This window comes from Magnolia sinica, chromosome 13 (assembly GCF_029962835.1).
Source record: "Magnolia sinica isolate HGM2019 chromosome 13, MsV1, whole genome shotgun sequence".
NCBI classification, from domain to species: domain Eukaryota; kingdom Viridiplantae; phylum Streptophyta; class Magnoliopsida; order Magnoliales; family Magnoliaceae; genus Magnolia; species Magnolia sinica.
The window spans coordinates 12,015,102-12,039,587 of record NC_080585.1 but is presented as its reverse complement, the minus strand read 5'-3'; the positions used below and the strand labels follow the sequence as shown (position 1 = coordinate 12,039,587).

General features: G+C 39.2%; 2 protein-coding genes and 3 non-coding genes across 5 annotated transcripts; all 5 read left to right on the top strand.

Moving 5' to 3' along the window:
* On the top strand, nt 1-15,349 carry LOC131222826 (uncharacterized protein At1g51745-like). Its single transcript, XM_058218028.1, has 4 exons — nt 1-122; nt 444-786; nt 3,820-4,892; nt 13,815-15,349. Exons 2-4 carry the CDS (start codon nt 590-592, stop codon nt 15,164-15,166), a joined length of 2,622 nt encoding a protein of 873 aa, XP_058074011.1. The 5' UTR covers nt 1-122; nt 444-589; the 3' UTR covers nt 15,167-15,349.
* A 3,527-nt stretch (nt 15,350-18,876) lies between these two features.
* On the top strand, nt 18,877-23,878 carry LOC131222824 (large ribosomal subunit protein eL28y-like). Its single transcript, XM_058218027.1, has 4 exons — nt 18,877-18,927; nt 19,815-19,967; nt 20,077-20,240; nt 23,561-23,878. The coding sequence occupies exons 2-4, from the start codon at nt 19,820-19,822 to the stop codon at nt 23,696-23,698; spliced, it is 450 nt and encodes a 149-aa protein (XP_058074010.1). The 5' UTR covers nt 18,877-18,927; nt 19,815-19,819; the 3' UTR covers nt 23,699-23,878.
* On the top strand, nt 21,920-22,008 carry LOC131224572 (small nucleolar RNA R24). Its single transcript, XR_009161045.1, has one exon. It is a non-coding gene; the product is annotated as a small nucleolar RNA R24 (small nucleolar RNA).
* On the top strand, nt 22,100-22,188 carry LOC131224573 (small nucleolar RNA R24). The gene has a single exon (XR_009161046.1). It is a non-coding gene; the product is annotated as a small nucleolar RNA R24 (small nucleolar RNA).
* On the top strand, nt 22,298-22,388 carry LOC131224571 (small nucleolar RNA R24). Its single transcript, XR_009161044.1, has one exon. It is a non-coding gene; the product is annotated as a small nucleolar RNA R24 (small nucleolar RNA).
* Nucleotides 23,879-24,486: the final 608 nt, after the last annotated feature.

Sequence of the window (24,486 nt, the reverse complement as noted above, 5' to 3'; positions counted from 1 at the left end):
TTCCCCGAAAACCCACTACTCTCCTCACTCTCCTCACACTCAGAAATCAAAACAATCCGCAAACTCCTCTCTCCTCCTCTCTCCTCCTCTTTCCTCTCGCAAAGACACCAAAATACGAATAGGTGCATCTCATTTCCAAAAAAAAAAAAACAGAGAAAAAAAAGGAGAAAGAAAGAAAGTGAGAGAGACAAAAAAAAAAAGCAACAAAAAATAAAATATTAATAAAACAAGTTAAAAAAAAGAAAACTCAGCATCTTGAACAAAAACCTCCATCTCTTCTATTTTTCCTTTATTTTCTCATTTTGATGAATAAGAAATGAGAGAAAAAAAAGAGGGAAAATAGAAGGGATAGAAAGTTTTTTTTGGTCAAGATCCTTATTTCTCATCTACTTTTGAAATGATTGTTTGGAAAATGATTTTTTTTTTTTCTTTCTCTTTTTCAGTGTTATCTCTGTAATATGAAGAATATTGGAGTTTCTGCTTCAGTGAAAGATTTCTTCTGTTGCAAGCGCTAATGTGCTGAGGAAAAAAAATGGTCGGCTTCATATAGTTTTATTTTTTTGTTTTCCCCTTTTTGTGGGTTTTGGGGATGGCAATGGGAAGTTCTTGCAAGCCGAACTGTAGAGGGATCGATGCATCTGTCGGAGGCTTGGTTTGGGTCCGGCGACGGAATGGGTCGTGGTGGCCTGGGCGGATATTGGGTGCAGATGAGTTGCCAGAGACGTGGCTTCTTTCTCCAAGATCTGGAACGCCCGTCAAGCTCCTCGGGAGAGAGGATGCGAGCATGTGGGTTTTTTTCTCTTGTTTTCTTTTCTGATTCGATATTTCTTTTGTTGCTAGAAAATGCAAGAATTGTGTTTTGTTTGTTTATGCTTATGGCATTGTATTTCTTTTGTTGGTAGAAAATTGCAAGATTGTGTTTTGTTTGTTTATGCTATGCGTGCTTTTTCTTGTGGGATGTCTAAGTTCTACACTTGTAATTTGGTTATCTTTTAAACTTCCACAGATGTTCTTTTGTGGGTTTTCTTGAAGGGTTTTTGTAAAGTCAGTGGAAGTTTGGATTTGTATGAAATTGCATATGAACTTTGTTATGTCTAGTTCAAGTTTTTGAGCAATGGGCTGTTGACAAATGATAGATTTGGTAAATTTGAGGGATCCGTTTGGCATGATTGTTCTTAAAACATAGGTAGCTGTCGGAACTTTTGTTTCAAGTGGACTGTTAGTCCCTTGCATGCAATGTTGTCAAATCACATAAGCAACCGTAAGCGACGAGCCCCTTTATTTTTTGAAAAAATAAAAAATCAGAAAATTCAATGAAAAATGGAAAAATCATGTAAAAATGCTACAAGGGTAGGGAATTGCTTTTTTAATATTTTATTACGAACTGCATTAAAATTTTGTTATATTTATTGCATCTATTAGACTATTCAAGTGAAATTGATTAACAACTACTCAAATGAATGCCCCTGACTTTTCACATTTGAGTTGTTGCTAGTTGTGTAGGGAATCGTTAATGACAACCCCCCCCCCCCCCCCCCCCCCACAGATTGATTACAACTACTCAAATGAATGCATTATTGCCTATACTAAACAAAGTGAGAGTGATGAGAGTATTAGAGTAGTAAGAGAGTTAAGACTTAAGAGAGAATATGAGAATATTACAGTGATGAGAGAGTAAGAGAGTTAAGAGAGAATGAGAATATGAGAGTATTAGAGTGATGAGTGAGTGAAGAGAGAATGAGAGTATTAGAGTATTAGAGTGATGAGAGAGTAAGATAGCTAAGAGAGAATGCGAATATGAGAATATTAGAGTGATGAGGGAGTAAGATAGTAAGAGAGTTAACAGAGAATGAGAATATGAGATTATTAGAGTGACGAGAGAATAAGAGAGTTAAGAGAGTTTGAGAGAATGAGAGTATTAGAGTGAAAGAGAGAGAGAGAGAGTAAAAGGCTTTAGGGTGTTGAAAATTGGGAGGTGATTGGACATGTTTTAGCATGTTTCATTAAACAACTACTTGGAATGGATTGCCCTCCAGCATTAAGCAACTGCAATTCTCCCTCTCCATTTTCCTTTTTTTTTTCCCTAGCTTTATCTTGTGAATGGTAAACAGCAAAATTTGTATAATTTTGGCAGCCACGTGGTGTTTAATCCTTGAATGCTTTGAACTGCTGGAGTTGATTAATTCATTCATAAGAGACGTGAACCATCTTTTCACAGTTCTCATTCACATCAACATCACACATTATTGCATATGGATCAATGAAATGGCAAGTCCGTCATCATTGTATTGTGAAAGGAGCATGCATATATTCCTGATAATAGAATTGACCAGCTTGATTAGTCAGGACCAGATTGCCTTTTCTCTTCTTTTTTATTTTTCCTTTCTTTCTTTCTTTTTTCTTTCTTTTGTGATTTTAGTTCTTTATTTATAACACACTTTTCCATACAAATGGCAAAATTCATGGCGTGATATGGACAAATATTTTCTATTGTATGGATCTATTTAGACCAATAGTTCTAATTTCCCACTTATTTTCTAGCTGCATGGATTCATTCTGATCTTGCACATGTGTCCCGCTTGGCATGTACTGCACTGTTTAAATTTGTGAAAGCACTAATTTTCAATCAACTAGGCTTCAGAAGCGTTTTAATTATTTTTATTCTATTAAACATGTTTTTTGAAGAAACTCTGCCTGGTAGAAACATGGCAACTGGTCTGAAGCTTGGGCAAAGGAGCGATGATGTCAGATGGCCAGTCAAAACAAAATCATCATCATCATCTTAGCCTTGTCCCAACTAATAGGGGTTGGCTACATTCTACCATTCCACACTCTATCAAGGACAAAGATGACCAGTCAACAAACTTCTCCAAATCAGTCATGAGAATTCCTGTTTCACGTCTTGTGATTGGTTAAACGAAGTTAATAAAGCTGACCCCAAATAGCTAGGACAAGGGTACAACAGTCATGAGAATGTTGGTAGTGTAATCCTGTCAAAATAACTTTTGAAATGTTGAACGCCATTCGAAAATTGTCGCTCATTGTACCATTCTATCGAGGTTACAACATATGCATATATTTTTCGTTTTATTCCAGGAAAAGTTAAAAACTTCTTAATGGAAACATGTAGATCGTTATTTTCTATTTTGAGAAGGCTATTGACATGCACCGAGATTAATTATCCACAACATTAGAATAGTAGTGTGTCAAAAGTGGATAAGGCAAGCATCAGGTCCCTACTTTTGAAGCACAGATTCAAAAAGGTAACATGGGCATTCATTTAAATTAATTTACAGGACTTCCAGATATGGTCCATTTTATACCCTTGAATATCAGGCTCCTGGAATGACATCATCATCATTTTTGCGATGTATTTTTTGTGCACTCTTCATTTTATTTTGATAGGTGGTAGGATAGCGTTATTCCTTTACTGTGTGGTTGGGCTTGCATTCTGGCAAGTTTGAGTTAATCAACCAACCAACAGGCATCTCAGCAGTCTTTATACCAAAGTTAATGTATGGGAAGTCAAAACATGAAATTGGCATGATGATTTGGCTCTATTGAAAATGGAACCTTTCCCAGCAACAAATATTTCCTCTTTAAGTTGGATTATTGTTGATATTTTTACTGCTAATTTTGTACTATTGGCAGTATTCTCAGTATGGCACAGAATTCTAATAATTAAGGTGTTTCTTCGAGGAATTTGACCTGTTTCTGGTCAACTTTTGATTGCTTAAAACTTTTGTCCTCATATTGCTATCCCAACCTCCACTTTGATTCTTTTGATGCTCAAGAATATTGACCTTTTCTGTTATTCAGGGACTGGTATAACCTGGAAACATCCAAGCGTGTGAAAGCATTCCGTTGTGGGGAGTATGATGAATGCATTGAAAAAGCCAAGGCTTATGCAACTCATGCCAATAGAAAAGGCGTTAAGTATGCTCGTAGAGAGGAAGCTATTCTCCAAGCTCTGGAGCTTGAATGTGCTCGTTTTGGACATCAGGAATATCACTCGAAAGTGGGCAACTCAACAGGTACACTATATGATAGTTTGATCAGACAATCACACAAAATGTCTGGTCCTAGCAAAGAACATGATTCTGTGGCTGGAATACTGAGCTACCCCAAAGGCGACTCAACACAAGAGTCATCTCAATCTGTTATCTTGTTTGAACAACCAAATCATGCGAGTATGTCTGAGGTACATCTTATGCAAAACAAGAGACGGAAAACCCCAAATGATTCGGAAGATGACGGCACTGAAGGGACAAAGCGTATGAAAGGTCTTCAGGACCTAGGGTTGAGGGTGGCATCTAAAAGAAAACCCAATATGCATTTCCCCTGTGAAGGATCACTTGAGCTAGTTCTCCCAGACTGTGCTTCACTCACTGAGTCTAACATTTGTAGCAGTTTGTCTACTCATAGTCCTGTAAATAGCAGCAAGGGTTCATGTTCAACTCTGAAAAGAAGGTGCTCCCAGGTGTCCTATGTTCCTGAAAACTTCAAAAGGAAAGATCGCCGTCGCCCACTGACAAAGGTTATGGAAAGTACAGCTAAGGTGGCCATTCCTGGATTTTTTGATGGGGGTGCTTGTCCAGGCCAATCATCCCTTGAAGGAATCGTAGAGGTCAAAGTTGAATCTACTCTATCAAAGAAAAACTTTTCAATGGTTATTAACAATCATTCGGACTCTATGGGGACTTCATGTGAGAAAGAGACATCATTTGATGCATCTGAACACACTTGCAATGCTTCTGCTGATGCCAACAATTCCATTTCACATCAAGAAGAAAAGGATAATACATTTTCCAGTGTGCTGGAATCCCATGACGATGATTGCTCTGATGCCTTCTTGAATGTGCCATTTGTCAGGGAGGAAAATGGAACTGGAGGTATACTTGATTGTAATTTTCATGCATTTTTCTTTTCTGAGTTTTATGTCTCTATGCACAAATGATGGATTATATGTATGCTTCTGGTTTTATCCATTTGCTGAAGATGTATTTACATGCCATCCTTGAGAATCGTGGTTTTTTTTTTTTTTTCCCTGTTTGCAGTTCTGTCTCCACCCCTCCTTTGGCTTTCCATCCTATGGACTCCGTGTTGTGTTTTATTAAATTACCTTTGTTTCATGTATAAAAGAAAGGCAAATGCTACAAGAGCAGCACTGGAATTGCCCCATTGCAACTGCAACCCATTCCACACGTGTGCACGAGAAGAGGCCCAAATGGGGACCCACTTGATCACTTGTGGCAGCCTACCAAAAGAGTAAGGATAATATATGTTGTTAGAATTTCTTTTTTTATAGGCTTTATTATTTTAGAAATCTAGACCATCCTAGAGGTCTTTTCAAGCAAGGATTTCTTACTTTTAGAAACCCTTGATCGTGCTAGAGATCTTTCAAAGAAGGAAAGCTTATATGCCTCTCTTTGAAGGCACAAACCATATAGAATTCAACTAGATTCAGAGAACAAAACTAATAAACTAATTGCAGGACTGAAATTCTAGTTACCAGATTGACCGATCAAGAATCACAAAGCGTAGGGGAGTCCATGCAGCAAACAAAAGAAACAATACATTGGGCAGGCTCAAACAGCTTTCTTAGATATCCCACAGTCCGTCCACCCCACCCCAACAAAAAAAGGCCATATAAGATTTCCTTTGAAAGATCTCTAGCACAATCTGGAGTTTCTAAAAATAAGGAATCCTTGCTTGAAAGGATCTCTAGCACAATCTAGATAAAACCTATAAAAAGGAACTATTAACATGTGACTACTCTTTTGGTAGGCTGCCACAAGTGATCAAGTGGTTCCCCATCGGAGCCTCTTCTTGTGCACTCATGTGGAGGGGTGCGACTGCATCAACGATGCTGAGAACAAAACATAGGGGCATCGGTTGTTTGTTATTAGCTATAAAGCGAGACTTCTAACAACACCCTCTTTAGCATGGCTATCTGCCACCAGATTCGTTTCGTGATGCACATGAGCAAAGGCACCCCTATCATCTTCTTGCACATGGGTATGCCATAACCCCACCCAAACCAACCCGGGTCTTTCTCTGTAAATATGGAATGTAGTATGGTACTGCCGGTACTATCTTAACATCTTGCCTTTTTATATGAATTTATACTCCTTTTTAATTTAAAAGTTTCGTTATCTTTCAAAAAATAAAATAAAATATGAATTTATACTTTTCTTGTTGTCACTCTTTGGTGCCTCTGTTCTAAACTTATCATCTCCTGTAACCTTGGAACTGTTTTGTGATTTTTAGGGAGGCACTATTTACATCCACCATTACTAATAATGGAACCCATTCATTCTACTTTGGTATTTAGCAAAAAGTCATACCATTATGTAACCATAAGTTAGAAAAGAAAGGTTGCCATTATCAATTAGTGTAGGTGTAAACATCAATTGCTGTATTTAAGGGAAAAAAAAAAAAGAAAAAAAAAAGGTAAAAGGGGTCCTATCTTATTGATAAAAAGGAAGAAAATGAAGGGCCTATTTGGATTTGTGGAAACACGGGTGTAGAATACCAAGAGGGAAAGAAGAAAGTGGAGAGAGAGAGAGAGAGAGAGAGAGAGGGTCTAGGTTTGGACGTCTCTCCATTCCTATTTATATTAATAAATTAAAGTGTTGAAAAAACATAAATACCCTTAATAACAAAAGGCAAAATTCCTACTGTCTTAAACATGAATTTTAGTCAAACACAAATAATGAATCAATCTAAAACCCTAATTTGACTTTAATGAAGAGAAAAGATCTAGGCCCATATCCACCATTCAGGTGTGTCACACAACTATACGACCCGCATCCACATCCCTAGATGGGTTGTATAGCTGTACAACTCATATTTTGTATATTAACAGTACCTCGTTGGAGCATAGATGTTGTCGATGCCAAGCTTGCAATATATATGTGTATACCAGCTTCGAGGAAGAGCCTTGGTGAATACATTTGCAAGTTGATTCTGTGATCCAACATATGGTGTAGAAATTTCTCCACTGGAGACCTCACGTATGAAGTGGCAACCTACCTCAATATGTTTAGTTCTTTTATGATAAACTGGATTATTGGTAACATGGGATGCAACCTGATTATCACAAAATAACTGCATTGGTAGATTCACGACAAACCCCATTTCTTGTAGCAATTTGATCTACAACTCAAAAGTAGTATGAGCCATTATTCTATATTTTGCTTCAGCACTTGATTTGACCACAACACTCTGCATCTTATTCTTCCATGTGACTATATTTCCTCCCACAAATGTACAATATCCAGTAGTAGATCACCTATCTTCCAAAGAGCCGGCCTAATCTGCATTAGAGTATCCTATGACCTAAAGATTATTGTTTCGTCTGTATAGAATTCCTTGCCTTGGTGCCCTTTTAAAGTATCACATAATTTGAATGACTATATCCATGTTCGGTGTGCTTAAAGAGCTTAAAAACTTAGTGACCACACTCATAGCATAAGAAATATCTTGCCAAGTGATAGTTAAATAGATGTGCTTACCAATTAATCTTTGATACTTCCTTGGGTCTTCAAGTATCTCCCCTTGATCACTAGTAAGTTTGTGATTCAGATCCATAGCTGTATGTATTGGCTTAATACCAAGAAGACCGGTCTCCATGAGCAAATTTAAATTATATTTTCATTGAGATAGATAAATTCCTTCCTTTGATCTGACAACTTCTATACCCATGAAGGTGTCCCAAATATTTTGTGAGAAAGTGTCCCAAGAAGTAGATGACCTCTACCTCTGGCCCACAACTTCTCTCCCTTTAATGCTTGTGGGAGCAAGTCACCTATCTCATTTGCTTTCATACCACTGTTGGGCGTGAAATATACGACACATTTCATTTCTGGTGTAATTTTTTAGGACTCGAGCAACTTGGACGTGGAATATGTGGCACATTTGTTTCTAGTGTGGCAGAAGTTGATGCGGTCGGATGACGAAACAATGGTATTAGAACATTGAGACAGGTGGCAACCTTTAGAGGGGGTTGTTGTGGTTTGATTTCAAATTTGGTCACATAATTAATGCGGGTGTGCTAGAATTGAATGTGCGGCTTAATTCAAACCGAACAACTATGACCCCAAGCGCTAAGATAGGCAGATACGTCGAAAATCGACCGTATATGACCGAGTTCTAATAAGATCGGTCGCCTATTCATCCACTTGCATAATGTTGCTTAAGATGATCATGTAATAGTCAGAGGTTGGGGTTCTTCCTCTGAAAATGGGTCACACATCTGCCTTCTGTATGAAAGGACTTGTTTTATTTAGTACGGATAAAACAACAAAAAAGAAAATTCTTACAGTCGTGCGGAGAACAATTGCAGAACACCTCTTTTGATGGAGAGTTTCGCTTGATACTCAAACTGAATCTAGCATATGAGCATAGATTCATATTACAACTAAAGTTAACGACTACTTGATTACCGCCACGGATTATACTAACGAATGTAAATGACTGTTAACTGAAAGGATAATTAAGAGATAGTTTTGGTTTGATTGGTATGAGACAATTTCTTTTGCTAAGTTCCTTTGCTATTTATAGCCTTAACTTGGTCATCTGGATTCTTCTCATGTTCTGACGGCTGCTATAACCGTTTCAGCATTACTGATCTTCTGGATGCTTCCCACCTTCTAACGGTTGCTATAACCGTTTCAGCATTAAATGACCTTCCGGAGACTTTCTTCTAAACTTGATACCTGTCCTAGTAACCGCTCTAGGCTTCCTTTCCGACTTGACTGCATTCCACTCGGCCGCTCGGTCTACCTCCTGGATGATTCTTGGTCGATTGGTTTACTTTTGAATTCCTTTCAACTGCTTCCTGTTTTGTCATCATATTAGTTGTAATTCTGTAAAAAACACTCCAAGCATCCTTGAAGATCTGTAACATACAATATCTTTCCATTGCCATAACACGTGTCCTTTCCAATTGGGTTTCCTAAGAACGGTTAGGAATAGGGTACAATAAGGGCCACCTACTCCTGCAGGTATAGGGAAGAGGTAGAGGGAGAGAGGTCACTACCTCTCTTCCCTATATAAACTCCCCTCCTGTGAACAGAGCAAGTGCCCCCCTTCTGATTGTGGAAAGCGCGCTCCCTCCTTCGCACCATGCATTGCATGCTTCCTCACCACTTGGACTGCGTCTCTCAATTCCTCTTGGATTGTGCATTGCACATTCCTTCTTTGGTCTTTTCCGATAATATTTAAAAGACAAGGAAGTGAGGAAAAAAAAGAGAGGAGGCAAACAAAGTGGGGTCTATTAGCTTCTGCTACATATTACCACATAGCATGAGTTATTGCACCCTGCACTATACCATTTGCTGCAACCTTTTCTATAAGAGGATGATTGAGTGTCTCTACTTTATTGTACATTACGAAGGTGATGATTGATTTAGCTGGGATGTACTGCTAAGATAACAGGTTGGTTATGAATTGCGTGGTTGCTTGGGGAAGACCCCGTAGTAGGGACACTAGTTTCCTAGGACCATTATTACACACTTCGAGACTTATCCACCGTAACGTTATCGAGTTTTAAGGGACAATTATTTGCAGATTGTTTCTTAAAATTCTATATGTACATAAATAGTTTATTTTCGGAAATATCTTAAAGGATGTTTGCAAAAAAAAAAAAAAGAAAAAAAAAAAGAAGAAGAAGAAGAAGAAGAAAGAAAGAAAGAAAGAAAGAAAAGAGAGTGATAGGAGCTCAATAACTAGACGAGTGCACATGGTGGGAGAGCAATCTTAGATCGGGGGAGTCTCCATTTAGTGTGGTCATGCGGGTCTAGGGTAGACCTTGAAGAGTTTGGGAGGTCATGCACTAGTTTGGTGGTCATTTAATGTATAGACACTTCCATACTTGTTTGTGGAGACATCGGATTCCTGGATGGTCACTTTCCTTGATTTTTTCCCCTTGCATGTGGTCTTAATCAACATTGTTGAAGTGGAGTGGAGGTGTTGTGCCCCCATTATGGTGTGGAGAGGGAGACGTGGGATGTGCGCTCTCTCCACTTGGAACATGTATGCATACTCTTTTGGACCATGTACTCGTGCTCCCTCTTGGACTGTGCATTGCATGTTCTCTCTTTATTGGGCTATGACATGGGCATTCCCTCCTTATAGTACTTGAAAGAAAGGAGATAGGAAAAATGAGGACAGATAAACAAAGTCAGGCTCTTCTGCTTGCATTTGGTTGGGACCATCTTACCAGAATACCATCTCCTCTATCTAATTGAGAAGGTGAATTGGCTTGTCTTGTTGCAAATGGTTGATGTGGGCAGGCCGTTGAGTTGTATGTTTTGGCTCTGAAATTTTATCGTGTAATTGTGCCCCTTAATCCATATCAAATGATACATACAGAAATGAAATGTGCCACGTGTCGTACCTTATTTCTAACCGTTCTTGGAAAACCCAATTGAAAAGGACACGTATTATAGTAAGGGAAAGATATGACATGCTAAAGATTTTTAAGGATGCTTGGAGTGTTTTTTACGGAATCACAGTTGATAGGATGACAAGACATGGGGCAGTTGAAAGGAATTCAAAAGCAAACCAAGCGGCCGAGAGTTTTCTAGGAGGTCGAGTGAGCGGACAAGTGGAATATGGTCGAGTCAGCAAGGAAGCTTGGAGTAGTTACTAGAACAAGTGGTGAGTTTAGAAGGAAGTATCCAGAAGGTTAGTAGTGTTGAAACGGATATAACAATTGTCAGATGTGGGAAGCATCCAGAAGGTCAGTAGTGTTGAAACGGTTACAATAACCGTTTGAACGTGAGAAGCATCCTTGATGGTCGGCTTAAGGCTATAAATAGCAAAGGAATTCAGTAGAACAAATCGTCTCATACCAACTAAACCAAATTTATCTTTCAATTATCCTTTCAGTTATCAACCATTCACATTCCCTAGTGTAATCCGTAGCAGTAATCAAGTAGTCGTTAATTTTACTTGTAATTCGAGTTTATGCTCATTCACTGGATTCAGTTCGAATATCAAGCGAAGTTCTCCATCTAGAGAGGTATTCTGCAGTTGTTCTCCGCAACTGACTGTAAGAATTTCTTTTTTTTTTTTGTGTGTGTTTTGTCTGTATTGAAAAGAAAAAGTCCTTTCGTACCGAGGGCAGAGGTGTGACCCATTTTCAGAGGACGTACCCCACCCTTTGACTATCGCCCGATCATCTAAAGCAACATTGTGCAAGTGACTGAATAGGCAACCGATCTTATTAGAACTCGGTCATATACGGTCAATTTTCGACATATCTGCCTATCTTGATGCTTGGGGTCGTAGTTGTTTGGTTTGAATTGAGCTATACATTCAATTCTGGCATGCTCGCATTAATCATGTAACCAAATTTGAAATTGAACCACAACACCACGTTTTCAAATGGGTCTCATGGGTTAGAAGACATGGGTGTAAACCTCCAACCCGACCTATTTAACAATCGTGTTTGCTTTTCACCCATCAACACAACCAATTGAAATTCAGGTTGGGTCCAAGTCAAAATAAGTTGATTTATTTATTTAATGGATTGGGTTTAGGTAATAGTGGGATACAAACATGACTCGTGAGATTCATGAGATGGGTCTGGGTCGGGTGAATGCATTTCCACAATGATCCCTATCTGATGGATAGCCTAGATCTTGTACAAGTGTACATTTGTGGCATGTTTTTGGTGAAGTCCCTATTCGTGCAAGCAACTAGACCTAGCAAGAGCATTCCTTGGGATGGTCTTCTTTCCTTTTAATTTTTGACCATACAGTAGATAAAAGAGAAATGATCACATCCAATGGCTGCATGTGAACTTGCACATCCAAACATTTTTTTCTAGGTAATTTGTCACATGCGAGCATGTCCTATCCTGCCGACTTTCACATCCATCCACTAAATGACTAGTTATAATTTCCCACTTTCCCTAATTAAACCTAGTAATTATACACATGTTCCTAATTCTTACTTTTTCATAGACTTGTAGTAATGAACTATGCCTATTGTCCGTGTTGGGTCCATTTAGGATGGCAGAATTAGGTTAGGGTTGGGTTAGGTTGATTCTTGGAGCTCCTAGACCCTACCCATTTAGTAACTGGGTTGAATTTTTGGACCCCTTCCCATCTTGGGTCATGTCCAATGATCCATTGGTAAAAGCGAAAGGTTAAAAAAAATAACAAAAATTAATATACTCCATTCTTTCTAACTATTTTGGTGGATTAATAATTTGGGCATCCAATGAATATCATATACGCATAAGATATGATTCAGATCTTAAATTGCACAATTTTGATAACATTGTTAGTTAATGCTAGCCATTACCAAACAATTAAAAATGTAAAATTAAGACGAATTTCCATGGACATGTTGTGGAAGAAAAACAGTAGAAATTGTTTTCATTTCCACCGGTTTTTCAGGAAATGGCATTTCCATGGAAATAAATCTCTTCCTCCCCCCCTCAACGAATCAAAATAGGTCTTTGATGTAGGACATGAAATTCAAGTATGATGTGCAAGATTTTTAGGCTTTAGATTACACTAGTTCAGAAACAATTACACAAAAGTTCAAACATCCAATCAAGAGGAATCTTATGCGGATTCAGGCCTACACATGTTAGGGCCGGATCAATCAAAATTATAGACCAAACATGAATCAAAGGAGGGTAAATTCATCCACACATGCAAAGAAATAATTCCCCCAATCCAAGGGATTAAAAAATTTCAATTCGAGGAACCCTAAGGTTGAAGAAATGGCATAAAATTGGGGATTTGAGTAATTTAGGGTTAAGTTTAGGGATTTTGGGTGAAAGAGGAGTGAAAGAGAGGAGAGAGACGAACCAGAGTAGTACTACACATGTGGACAACAACAATGGCTCAGGCGCATGTACGTGTGATCCCGGCTGCACGTATGTGTAGCCCATTATTCAGAAAAAGGCCACCTTGGCCCTGGTCAGCCAGGGATGGACTCCAAAACCTCCAAATCTCAGCTCGATCCGATGCACACACGGTTTCTGCGTGGTGCTCCGCCGAAGTTTCAGCCCTCTTGCAGGGCCAAATTCTGAAAATCTGCTGTAGATGGAGAAACACCTGCAAATATTGATGGATTTGCAGATGGAATGCTTGTAGGAGAAGAGAAATATGGATGGAAGAAGGTGGGGGCGAATCGGGATAAGTGTGGCTTCGCACTAGTTAGCCTTTCGACGAAGGGGGAGTTTCGCACCCAATTAGGTTTTCACAACTCCAAGAGGAGCAGGAAAAACACATAAAATTTATTATTCCATTGAGAAAAAAAGACTACAAGGGGTGCCTATTTATAATAAAACCCTATGCATCAAAACTCGTGTCATGCGCGCAACCTATTACTTGGAGACGAAGTAATAAAAAATAACAACTAATCGAAGCAATTTAAACCGTCCATGATATTCCTAATAACAATAATAAGCAAAACCTAAAATACTAATTAATTAGAATAGTGGGTCACGATCATGAGAACCCATGGTGGGATTCACATGACTATCGGTTCCACTCCAACGAACCAAAATGCAGTCCTCTAACTAGGAGGCCCTCCCTGGATGTTGTCATCGATCCAGATTGATGGTGGGGCCTTCCTCCTCCTTGCGTACGTGCGTAGGGGGGCGTGCGTGATGTCCCCATCGGTCCCAATGGAATATAATTTAGTGATTAGTTTCCTTGCACGTGTTCCTTGGATTTAGAAATCGATTTTTCCCCTTCTTGCAGTGCTTGTTTTAGTTTTGTGCTTCTAAGAATGGCTCTGAGTGAAGAATGTCTTATGCCAATGTGTAATTTTGTTTCTGCCAGGTTTTTCTACTGCTTTGAAACCTTGTGCATCCAGAAAGATTGAATCTGATACAGCGGGAAAGCAATCCAGTCATTGTAATCAAGTGGGTTTGATACCATTGAACAATGAAGAGCTTGATGAGACGGGCTCCACCAGTTTTGCATCTCATCTTAGTCATGCCGAGCGGAGGATGGAGAAACAAACTTCAAAGTGGCAGGTGAAAGGGAAGTGGCATCCAAAATCTGCTAGTAAAAACTCTTGCAAAAGTCCAGATTCAAGGAGCTCCAATCAATCTGAGCATATGGATGGGTCATTTGTAGATTTTGGTAGTAAAGTCAATAGCAGCTCCTTTGAGTCCCTTACATCAGACAACTGCAATCAACTGGGGAAATGCGGACTGGTTTCAGAAGATCCGGGAGATGGTTTGCTACACGGGAATCGTCTAGTTTCCAATACTCAGGCTCAGATTGTGGGTCCGTCTGAATTGGCTTTGGACAATTCCAGGAGACGGGATTTAGGAAGTAGAGAAGTTATGCAGTCTGTGGAGGTGAAGAAAATCGCATGCAAGTCATTGCCATATGACAAGCCCGCAGTTGGTAAATTGACAAACCATGCAAGAAATATGGAACCATCCTTCACAAGAGGCATGCCAGTTTGCCCAATGCTTCCTCAAAGGTCACCTCGCCAATCTCGCCTCACGGCTTGTTCTTCTGGTCGTGTTTGTGATGCTCCCAATGTAAGAAGTCTCGGGGGCTCTCAGTTGTATGATGTTAATCTAGATGTCCAAACCAGCTATCATGGTCATCGTGTCCCTCTGGTTTCTCTCATGAGTAGATGGAATGGGCAAGCAATTGTAGGCCATCCGACTACGGTTGAGGTCTTGGAAGATGGTCACTGTGATCTCCTGATGAGTGGCATTGACAGTGGTCGTGCAAGTAGCAATCATGATCTGTATGATGTTCTGATAGAGAATCTGCCAGAGAAACCCAAAGACATTGTTAATGGCCTATTGCTTATGGATGGGAGCAGCAAAATGACTGGTGCCTTGCAGAATCAGATTGGGTATGCAGATCTGCCCATTCCAGAAGCCCGAAGGAGCACACGGCATCATTCAACTGGTAGGTCTCCTTCCTCGAGAAAGAAGCCTCCCAAAAAGATTAGGAAATGTGGGTTCTTGTCTAAAAAGACCCGCAAACTTTCCTCGATCACCGTTGATCGTGAACTCAAACGAGAAGAGAGAAAACCAGTGGTGGAGAAGGGGGGACCTGTTATTGCTTGTGTACCTCTGAAGCTTGTTTTCAGTAGGATAAATGAAGGATTGAGTGGTTCAGTGCGGCCCGCACACCGTATCTTGACGTCAAAGGATATGTGATTGGCATTGTACATCCTGACTTAAAAGGTAGGAATGCAGTAGGCGGAATCTCTTGGATCCGCCGATATAGTTTTATGGTTGTAGGTTGTCATGGCTCTGTATATGATGTAGCATACTTTGAATTGTAAAGATGGCGGGCCGGTTTTAATTAATGAAATACATGAAATCAGTTTTTCAGTTCTATTTCAGGGCTGGTGACTTCAATCCAATGGTACTCTTCTTGTCTCAGTCCTTGATTGGAATCTTGCAAGGAAAGACTCCATCTTTGACACTACCTCTGCATTGGGGAGCGGTTATAGGAGTTGGTGCTGTTTTTATTTCTGTTATTGATATTGTCTGATTAGGATTATACAAGCATCATCTGTTTTATGAAACCATGCCATTTTTTTATTTTTATTTTTTTTGGAAGTTTTAAGTCTTGTTGCTTCCTTCAGGAAACTTTAGGAAGAACCACACAGCCTCTTTTGTCTTTTCTAGATTCAAATCATTTGGGACTTGGTATTTGAAAAGGGTCTGAACTTAGCTCCCTCCCTCACAAACAGGCCTTGAAGAGTGCATTTGGATACACAATTCATTGAATGGCATTCTAATTGTCAGTCAAACCTTGAAACAGCTAGGTTCTACTTGCTTAGCCATTTATGTTGAGGGCCTGTTGAGGGCCTAGGCTCCAAATTGCAATTATGTTACTTCGAAGTTGCGATTGACACCTCCAAATTGCAATCACGCTACTTCAAAGTTGTTATTGCTACGTGACTTGTTGGCTTCTGTTACTTGCTCTTCATTAAGCCAATGGTTTGCAATTCAATTGGCTTGTGCATCCAAACACAATCCTGAGTCTCTCCAAGGTGTTTAATGCTCATCTCTGGGCAGGCTTGAGCTTTTAAACCGGGCAGTTGTACTGCCAGTTTGTATCAGGTTGGACCTGCCACTCTGGTCCAGCTCGCATAACATCCATCATGGCTCATGTGCGCCCCACTACATGTATAGCTGGCTGGGGATAAAGGAGCATGCATTGATATCATCGATGTGATGTTCTCATAAATGTATAGCAGCCTGAGGGGAAACATCAAGGAATACCGAGAAAATGGTGAAATCTTTCAATAGAACTTTAGTATATGCTAAAATACACCTACATATTTAGGAATTAAATAATTGTAAAAAAAAAAAAAAAAAAACCCATGTAATGTTGATGCAGAAATCTGGTTAGCCTTCCCTACACCTTCATGTACCTGCACAAGGAATGAACAAATGAGACCCTGACTTATATAAGGGACCTTCCGATGACCAAGTCAGGTATGGAATTTGGGTCTCAGTTGGATAGAAAACTTTGAGCTAAAGATTATGCATACCTTTCATTATTAGAGGTGCTTCTATTTATAGTTTAGGAGAGGCGGTGGCGTAGGAGGGGTCTCCTTATTTAGTAGAATATTTTGTAGTAGGATTACAATCCTATTAGGAGTCGTAATGACCGCCCTAAATTTTTCGTTGAGATCTTGTGTGGATTTGTAGTGCAATGGCCTTTCTAGATCTTCGACCAGGATCTCATGTAGACGAGGTTGGATCTCGATGGGAGGCAGTCCGTACTGACCTAAAGTATTCCGACCTGAGACGTATTGACTTGGGATACGTTGACCTGTGACATGCCAACTTGGGACATCCTGACCTTTCTCCTTAGTTGAGTAGTTGGGTTCCTTTTTTTGAGGTCTGTGGTCCCTCTGGCTTGCGGGCAGGATGTCAAGCTCGACCTCATCTCCTTTTCAGTTTCGAAGCTGGAGGTTGGGTTTGGAGTTTTTGTTATTGCACGGCTCGGACGAGCATGTAAGGTTCCGACTAAACCTTTTTCTATTAGTTGATCCATTTTCCCCATAACACATGATATGTTTTTCTTTAATAGGAGTTTAAAGGCATGTAACACTGACTTCAAAAAATATTGAAGAAGCATGAAAACAATTGGTGAATTTTTTAATAAAACTGCTAAAATACAAATATTTTCATAATTAATAATTAAATAATGATGAAAATATAGTATATATTTCCATATTTAGAAATTAAATAGTAAATTTACCTTTAATGGGAGCCTAAAAACATGTATTATTGATTTAAGGAAACATTGGATAAAATAGTAGATCCATTCATTTATTCATGCATACGTGTGCACAAAACACATCCATCCATTCAACCATTTACCATGCATTCATGTGTATGATACATACAAATAAACATGCATTTCATTATATAACAAAGTATCCATTAAAAATAAATAAACAATTTTTTTCAATAACAAATTGTTGGCAATATTTATCACCAACACAAATTAAATCTAAAATTTACACGGCCTAAAAATACTAAGCAATATAGGCTATCCTTGGAGTTTACACTAAAAAAAAAATACTGATGATATTTACCAATATATCACTAGTGCCTGAAATTTCTATCCATTGATAAAGTGTTATCTGTGTTGTTGCGTTGGAGATACCACTAAAAGGACTCTAAATAATGCCTTAGATACATTACTAATACAGAGTGCCGTGGAGGTCGAACTCAAGAATTCCAGGTGATCTTGGGTGACTTGGATATTTGGATGAGCTTTAAGTCTCCCTTTATCATTAGGTAGATAGCTGACTAAGCTACTTGTTGTCATACGTAATATGTAACCGGCTTCTCTTTAATGGAGCTCATTAGTTATAACTGGCACTAACCAACCTCACGTTTTGCAAGAATGTCTGAACTGACTTCTTCTCTTTAACCAATCCAATTTTACTATAATAATAATATTTATTAATATATAACTAATGTCAGAAAATTCTATCAATTGATGAAGTGTTCTCAGTATTGTTAAGCTGGAGATACGGTAAAAGAATACTCTAAATAATGCCCCCGATACATGGAGCATTGTTTCATCAACATGGGCAGTTTCATTCTGCCCGTCCTTCTTCGGTGCGGATTGTTCATCCGATGGGGATTGTGGATGGATCATGTCCCAAATACTTCCTTCTGGATGATCATGACCTTCCAATTTTGCCAGTGTCACGGATGCCCGATTGTATCACATGAACCAGGAGATACAGTTGTATCATTGGTGCGATACGGAAAATCAGATGGACAACAAAGGTTAGGCTTGGACTTTGTTAGGCATTTGCAGCCCAAGTGGCAACATCCAACATGTATGAAACATCAGGGCCATTAATCAAGTGGGTCCGCTACGAGCAGCACTTTGATTCTGAATCAATCCAACCACTCATCACGTGATGGCTAGAAAAAAGACCAACATCCTTATCAACATGCATGTGAAGCCTGCTGGCGAGATTGTACGATAGGCCAGGTACATGCTAGGCACTCCCCGCCCGATGAACGACTTGAATCTTACTCACGTGTGCCATGTTGGGACGTGTGCTGCAAATTGCTCTTCAATCTCCCCTCGTGGCCCCATCCGGACGGGTGTTGACAATCAAATACGAAGTTGAAAAAGGGGCAGCGCTTCACATTAATAGGCATAATCAGAGCCGTTTGATTCACAGAAAGGTACGGTGGATTGCGTTTGTATTCTGGCGTCATTGGAATATGACAGTTCGAGAGGGGTATTATTGTCATTGAAAAATGTGGGGACATGCATGCCATTTTGAAAAATGGAGGGAGATTTTAGTCACTCGTCCCAAACCCCTCGGCTATTAGGGTTTTGGAGCTCCTATAAAAACGTGGCTCTTCGTCCTCCTTTCAACCCTGAGAAGAGAGGGAGGAAGGATTCCTCCTCTTTCCTTACGGTAAGAAAATCTCCTTCTTCTTCTTTTTCTCTTTTCTGTTGGAAAACCCTAGTTTTTCGTCTGGATCTACTAGCATTGATCTCCGATTTCTCTATGTTTTCTTCCAGTATTTAGATCTATGTCGACGATTTCCAGTTTTCGTTCGTTTCTCTAAGTTCTTTACACGAATTTTCTGTGGTTCGAGTTTTTCCTTTCTTTGGATTTGGCTTACTTTTCATATTTTCTAAGGTAATCTAGCATAGATAAAGGTTTTCGAGTGTTTGATCGTCTTCTTCTAAGTTCATTTCATGAATCTGCTTTCATGATCGTCTTCTTCTAGAGTTTTAGTTATTTATGTCGTGGTTTTCTCTGATGTTTTATTTTTTTCGTTACCTTCACTAACTCAACCTTTCATAGCTGCTGGTATTCGGCTCTGTTTTTCTTTTAACGAATGTGTAGTAGATTTCGTATACAAGTCTTCCTCTCTTCAGATATTGTGAAGTAGTTTTTGCTTTCATAGGTTTTGTTCCTTTTTTTCTCGTGTTTTAGTTGTAGTCTTACAGGTGAATGGTTTACAGTGTGTGTTTCGATGCTGAAAATGCCTGTAAATGCTTTACAGGCTTACAGGCTGTAAATCATTTGCAGCTTTCAGCCCCATTTAATTTACAGGCAAAAAGCTGCGATTTGAAGATTGGCTCTTCATTTACAGGACTTAAACAATTTACAGGCTATCCAAACACAGACAATCATTTACAGCTTACAGCCAAACAGGACAGGCTTTAAATGATTTACACCTTGTAAATCATTTACCACTTAAACCACTTACAGGCATCCAAACTACCCCTATTCTTGTGTTTTGGTTGTTTTTTTTTTTTTTTTTTTTAAATTTCGTTTATGTTTACTTGTAGATAAAATGGCTTCTATTCCTGGGGATCTGATTTGGGAGATCGTGAAGAAAAACAACTCCTTTCTTGTGAAGCAATTTGGGAACAGTACTGCCATGGTGCAGTTTAGCAAGGAAAGAAACAATCTCTACAATGTTAACTCCTTCAAGTACTCGGGTATCTGTCTGTAGATTTTGATTTGTCTTCTTTGCTGGCCTTTTTTAATCTTATATGATTGAGGGTTTCATGTTTGTGATGCTGTTTCATTGTCTTTGTGGTATTGCAGGTCTGGCAAACAAGAAGACAGTGTTGATTCAGCCAGCAGGGAAAGATCTTTCTGTTGTGCTTGCAACGACGAAGACAAAGAAGCAAAACCGTCCTGCAAATCTGTACCATAGGTCAGTCATGAAGAAGGAATTCCGACAGATGGCAAAGGCTGTTGTTAACCAGGTAAAGTATTCTGGAACACCTTTTTCTATTTCTTTTTTATTTTTTTGTGATTATATACTCTGCAATAAAGTATTTCTTTATATTTTTCTATTGCGTAGAAAAGAGGTTAGAAAGTGGTGAACTGTTTTTATTTTAAAATAACTTCTATTGTTTTCTTCGTTGATTTGCTATTGATCCTGGAGCCGATCACTTAGTAGTGAAAGAACTTACATCAGCCCAGATGCTGGCGGTCATTCCATGGTTTGGAAACCTTTAGGGGTTGTTTGGATGGTGGTAGATGGGGCAAGTAGTAAATGATTTATGATTTACTAGCAAATCATTTACTACTTGTTTGGATGCTCTAATTTGCTAGTAAATCATTTACTGCTTGTAAATGATTTACTAGCAAAAACCCCTTCTCATTTACCAGCAAAAAGGTGACTTTTCGTTTACTATGAGGAGATGTCAATGACTCTATTTTTTATTTTTTTTTTAAATGAAAGCCTATAAAGCAGATTTCATTTACCATTTGCAGGCTATCCAAACACTAAATGATTTACTAGTAAATCATTCACAACTTAAAGCAAACAGACAGGCTGTAAATAATTTACTAGCAAGTCATTTACAATGTAAACCATATAATGATTGAAAATTTTTGCTTTCAACTCCGGCTGCGTGCTGTTAGAAAAGGCTATTCTACTCCTGCTTTGACAGGTTCTGAAACTTTTGGCATAGAGGTTTGAAAGAGCTGGTTACAATCTGGTGCTTTTGATATGCAGGGCCTGTACCCCTTCCATTTTAGAACATTCCAATGTTTTCTATCTTTCAAAATACCTTGCTATGTACTGTGTACATTTGTACCCTTAGGGCCTGTTTGGCCGGACCTATCCCACGGTATTAGGAGGGATGGGATCACGATATCCCGGGATATGCATGACGAGCCAAACGGACCCGGAGAACCTGTCTTGGGATATAAGCAATCCCATGGATCTTAAAACAATCCACTGACATCACCATCATTACCTTAAAATTGATCCCATCCCTTGGTTGAACGGATTGGAAGGTAAAATCCCGGGATATGGTGGGTGTGCCAACCAGACACGGTGAATTTGTACCGGGATATAGCAATCCCATGGATCTTAAACCAATCCACTGACACCACCATCATTACCTTAAAATCCATCCCATCCCTCCTAATCCCATGGGATTCGCCTGGCCAAACAGGCCCTTAGGGAACCTGGGTCAATGGATACAGCATTTGCCAATTACATTTAGTTCCTTTGCATTGCATGTCTTGGTATGTTATACTGAAATGCAACTTCATCTTGGAGTAAAATGCTTTTAGTCCTTTTCACCATTAGCTTCTTCCTAACAAAGTCATAAATTGTTCATTATTTGGTGAAAACCTGGGATGGCCACAGATTTGGTAGAGGACTTGCCTTGGAGTACTGAGTTTTGTGGCTGTTAGATGTGTCACTGCATTATTGCTTATTCATCTCCATGCCATCATTAATAGTTCCTTGAGCCCTTTTGGAATGAAGTGATTTCATTAAGTTTTCTAGTATATTTCGTTAGTTTAACACATGGATTTCTAATTTGTTCCATCAACTATGATGGAGTCAATAAGTATCTGGATGACAAGAATTTTCTGTTCTTAAATTCTTTCATTCCCACTCACCTGGGCATCAATTGCTGATATTTGTGCTGTGATGAGCTGCTAACATGTGAGAAGATCTCTTAAGATGGATCTTCGCTGAAATGTACTTGTTACGCTTGGCTTCTGAGCTTTCTATTATCATTCCCCCTCAACTGTTCTTAAATGAGTAGTTAAGTAGTAAATTCTTTCATTCCCCTTCACCTAGGCATCAATGGCTGATATTTGTGCTGTGATGAGCTGCTAACATGTGAGAAGATCTCTTTAGATGGATCTTAGCTGAAATGTACTTGTTACGCTTGGCTTCTGAGCTTTCTATTATCATGCTCACACACACACACACACAGCTGGAATATTGCTTCTGAATCCTCTGTCCTGAGAGGAAGACTGGATTTTTGATATTTCAGTCATCTTTCTTTCTTCCAGAGCGGTGATGAGCAGCTAACATGTAAGAAGAACCACTGCAAGTGGTATCTTTGATGAAATATGCTTGTTACGCTTGGCTTCTGAGCTTTATTTGTACATCTCTGTTATAAATGTTTTCTAATTAGTTTCTGAAGACAAGATGGCTATGCTTTATTGAAGTTAATGAAGCTGGATAACAAAGTGGCTTTTTTGTATGCAACTGAGCCTATCAGCTAAATGTGAATGTTTCTAAAGTGCATCCCTAGGTTTTGCTAGCCCCTCTCGTGACATGTGCAATCCTAGCCTGTGTATCAGGTGGGATTCGTTGTTCAGATTATCTGGCATTAAAGCAGTTAACTATCATGTGGTCCATTATACAAAAAAATGGACTATTGATTTGCAAGTGTTTTTTTTATTTAATTATTAAAAAAAATTAATTAATTTTTTAACTATTTTAAAGATTGACCATGGCATACCCTTGGGTGGCCTAATCGTTTTGGTCAGATCTAATGGTGGTTTCACCTGATAAACTGTCTTGGATCTCCTGTGCATGTCTATTTGTGTAGACATGACGATGGAGGGGATTGCAAACCTCGTAACCTCTCAAGGGCTTTATGCCTGGGTATAGTATTTTGCCACATTTAACTGCAGGTTTCTTGCATTTTTGTTTTTAGTAATTAGCAATATCCAGGCCATGCCTTGACAATCTCCTGTTGTGTGGAAGTTACTCATCTGGACAATCCCCTGTTGTGTGCAAGCTATTCACCGGTTTATACACTACTGCCTGTGTGGTGCCAACCATGTTGTGTATGCCAATCAACAGTCCATGCATCAAGTGAGCCCCACCATGATGATGGGATGCTCTTCCAATCATTAGGTGGGCCACTATTGAAAACAATGGACAACCCTCCAACTCCTTCAAAATCACATGGTGTGCCCCATGTGATGGTTGGATCAACATGATTTTTGGGGCGTTCAACTTTCATGGTAGGGCAAAAGAATTAATGCCACAAAAACTGCTATGCACCCAATCTATAATCCTTGTAGAAAAAGCTGAACTGGCTTCAACAAAGATTTAATGCCAAAACTGTGCAATGGGCAAAAGAATTGTTCAATGAAGTAGCCGTCTCTTCTTCTTGCAAAGATTAAATAGGTCAATGGAAAATGGATCTTGATCTACCCTCAAAACAATTATGAAAATTTAGTGTCTCTGCTTTACATGTAAAGATAGAATAGAGGTATCCAAGGGGGCTTCTATAATATTTGTTTTGGGGGGCTGCAGGTATCAGACAACTACTATCGGCCTGATCTGAAAAACTCATCTCTAGCTAGGCTGAGTGCTGTGCGCAGAAGCCTTCAGGTTGCCAAGTCTGGAGTCAAGAAGAGGAACAGGCAGGCTGTTAAAGCTCCTAGGAAGTGAGTGATATTTTTGTCGCCGCTGTTTTTTTGACCCTTTTTTATCCTTTGGGAAGTATACTGCTTGAAGCAAATGAGATCAGACATGCATTTTTTTTCTTCTGTTGCTCAACTGCTAAGCGCAAGATGTTTCTTCTGATTTTTTGCCCACTATAAACCATTTATTCCTGGTATTACTGCTTTATTGGTCATGTTGCTCTTTCTTCTCTTCCTTTTTTTTTTTTCAAGAAAAAAATGAGTATGTGTCTGTATTAAATACGCATAGTTTTCTCTTGCAATTGACGGGGTGTATCCCACTATTTTTTAAGCCTTTTGATTATTAGAATTGGATGTTTGGGATGGATAAAGGGTGGACTACACTGAGGATATCACCTGAATCCCCACTCATTAGTTGGGTCACACATAAATCGAACCAGATGGTAGGCTGTAAATTGAATGAATGGACCATCCAGTTTTTCATCTCAGGCACATTCTTATTATGTGCCTCATGCTTTTGGAACGGGGCAAGCCTTATTGTGCAAGGTGGTGTCATTGGAAAACGAAGATGCGCGTTTAAGATATCATCTCTTTTGGGGGACATGATTGATGACTGGGTGAGTCAATGTTCTCTATATCAATTTGTTCAACTTACAATTGTAATGATACTGACTGGTTGAGCGAATGCTGATTGATCCCTACTCAAAGTATCAGTGACATTGCCATGTAGAAGTATCAGTGATAAGGCCAGTGTGATCATCAGCTGGGCCACAGGTACCATAAAAAATCAACGGTTAAAAGGAAAAGGAATTGACT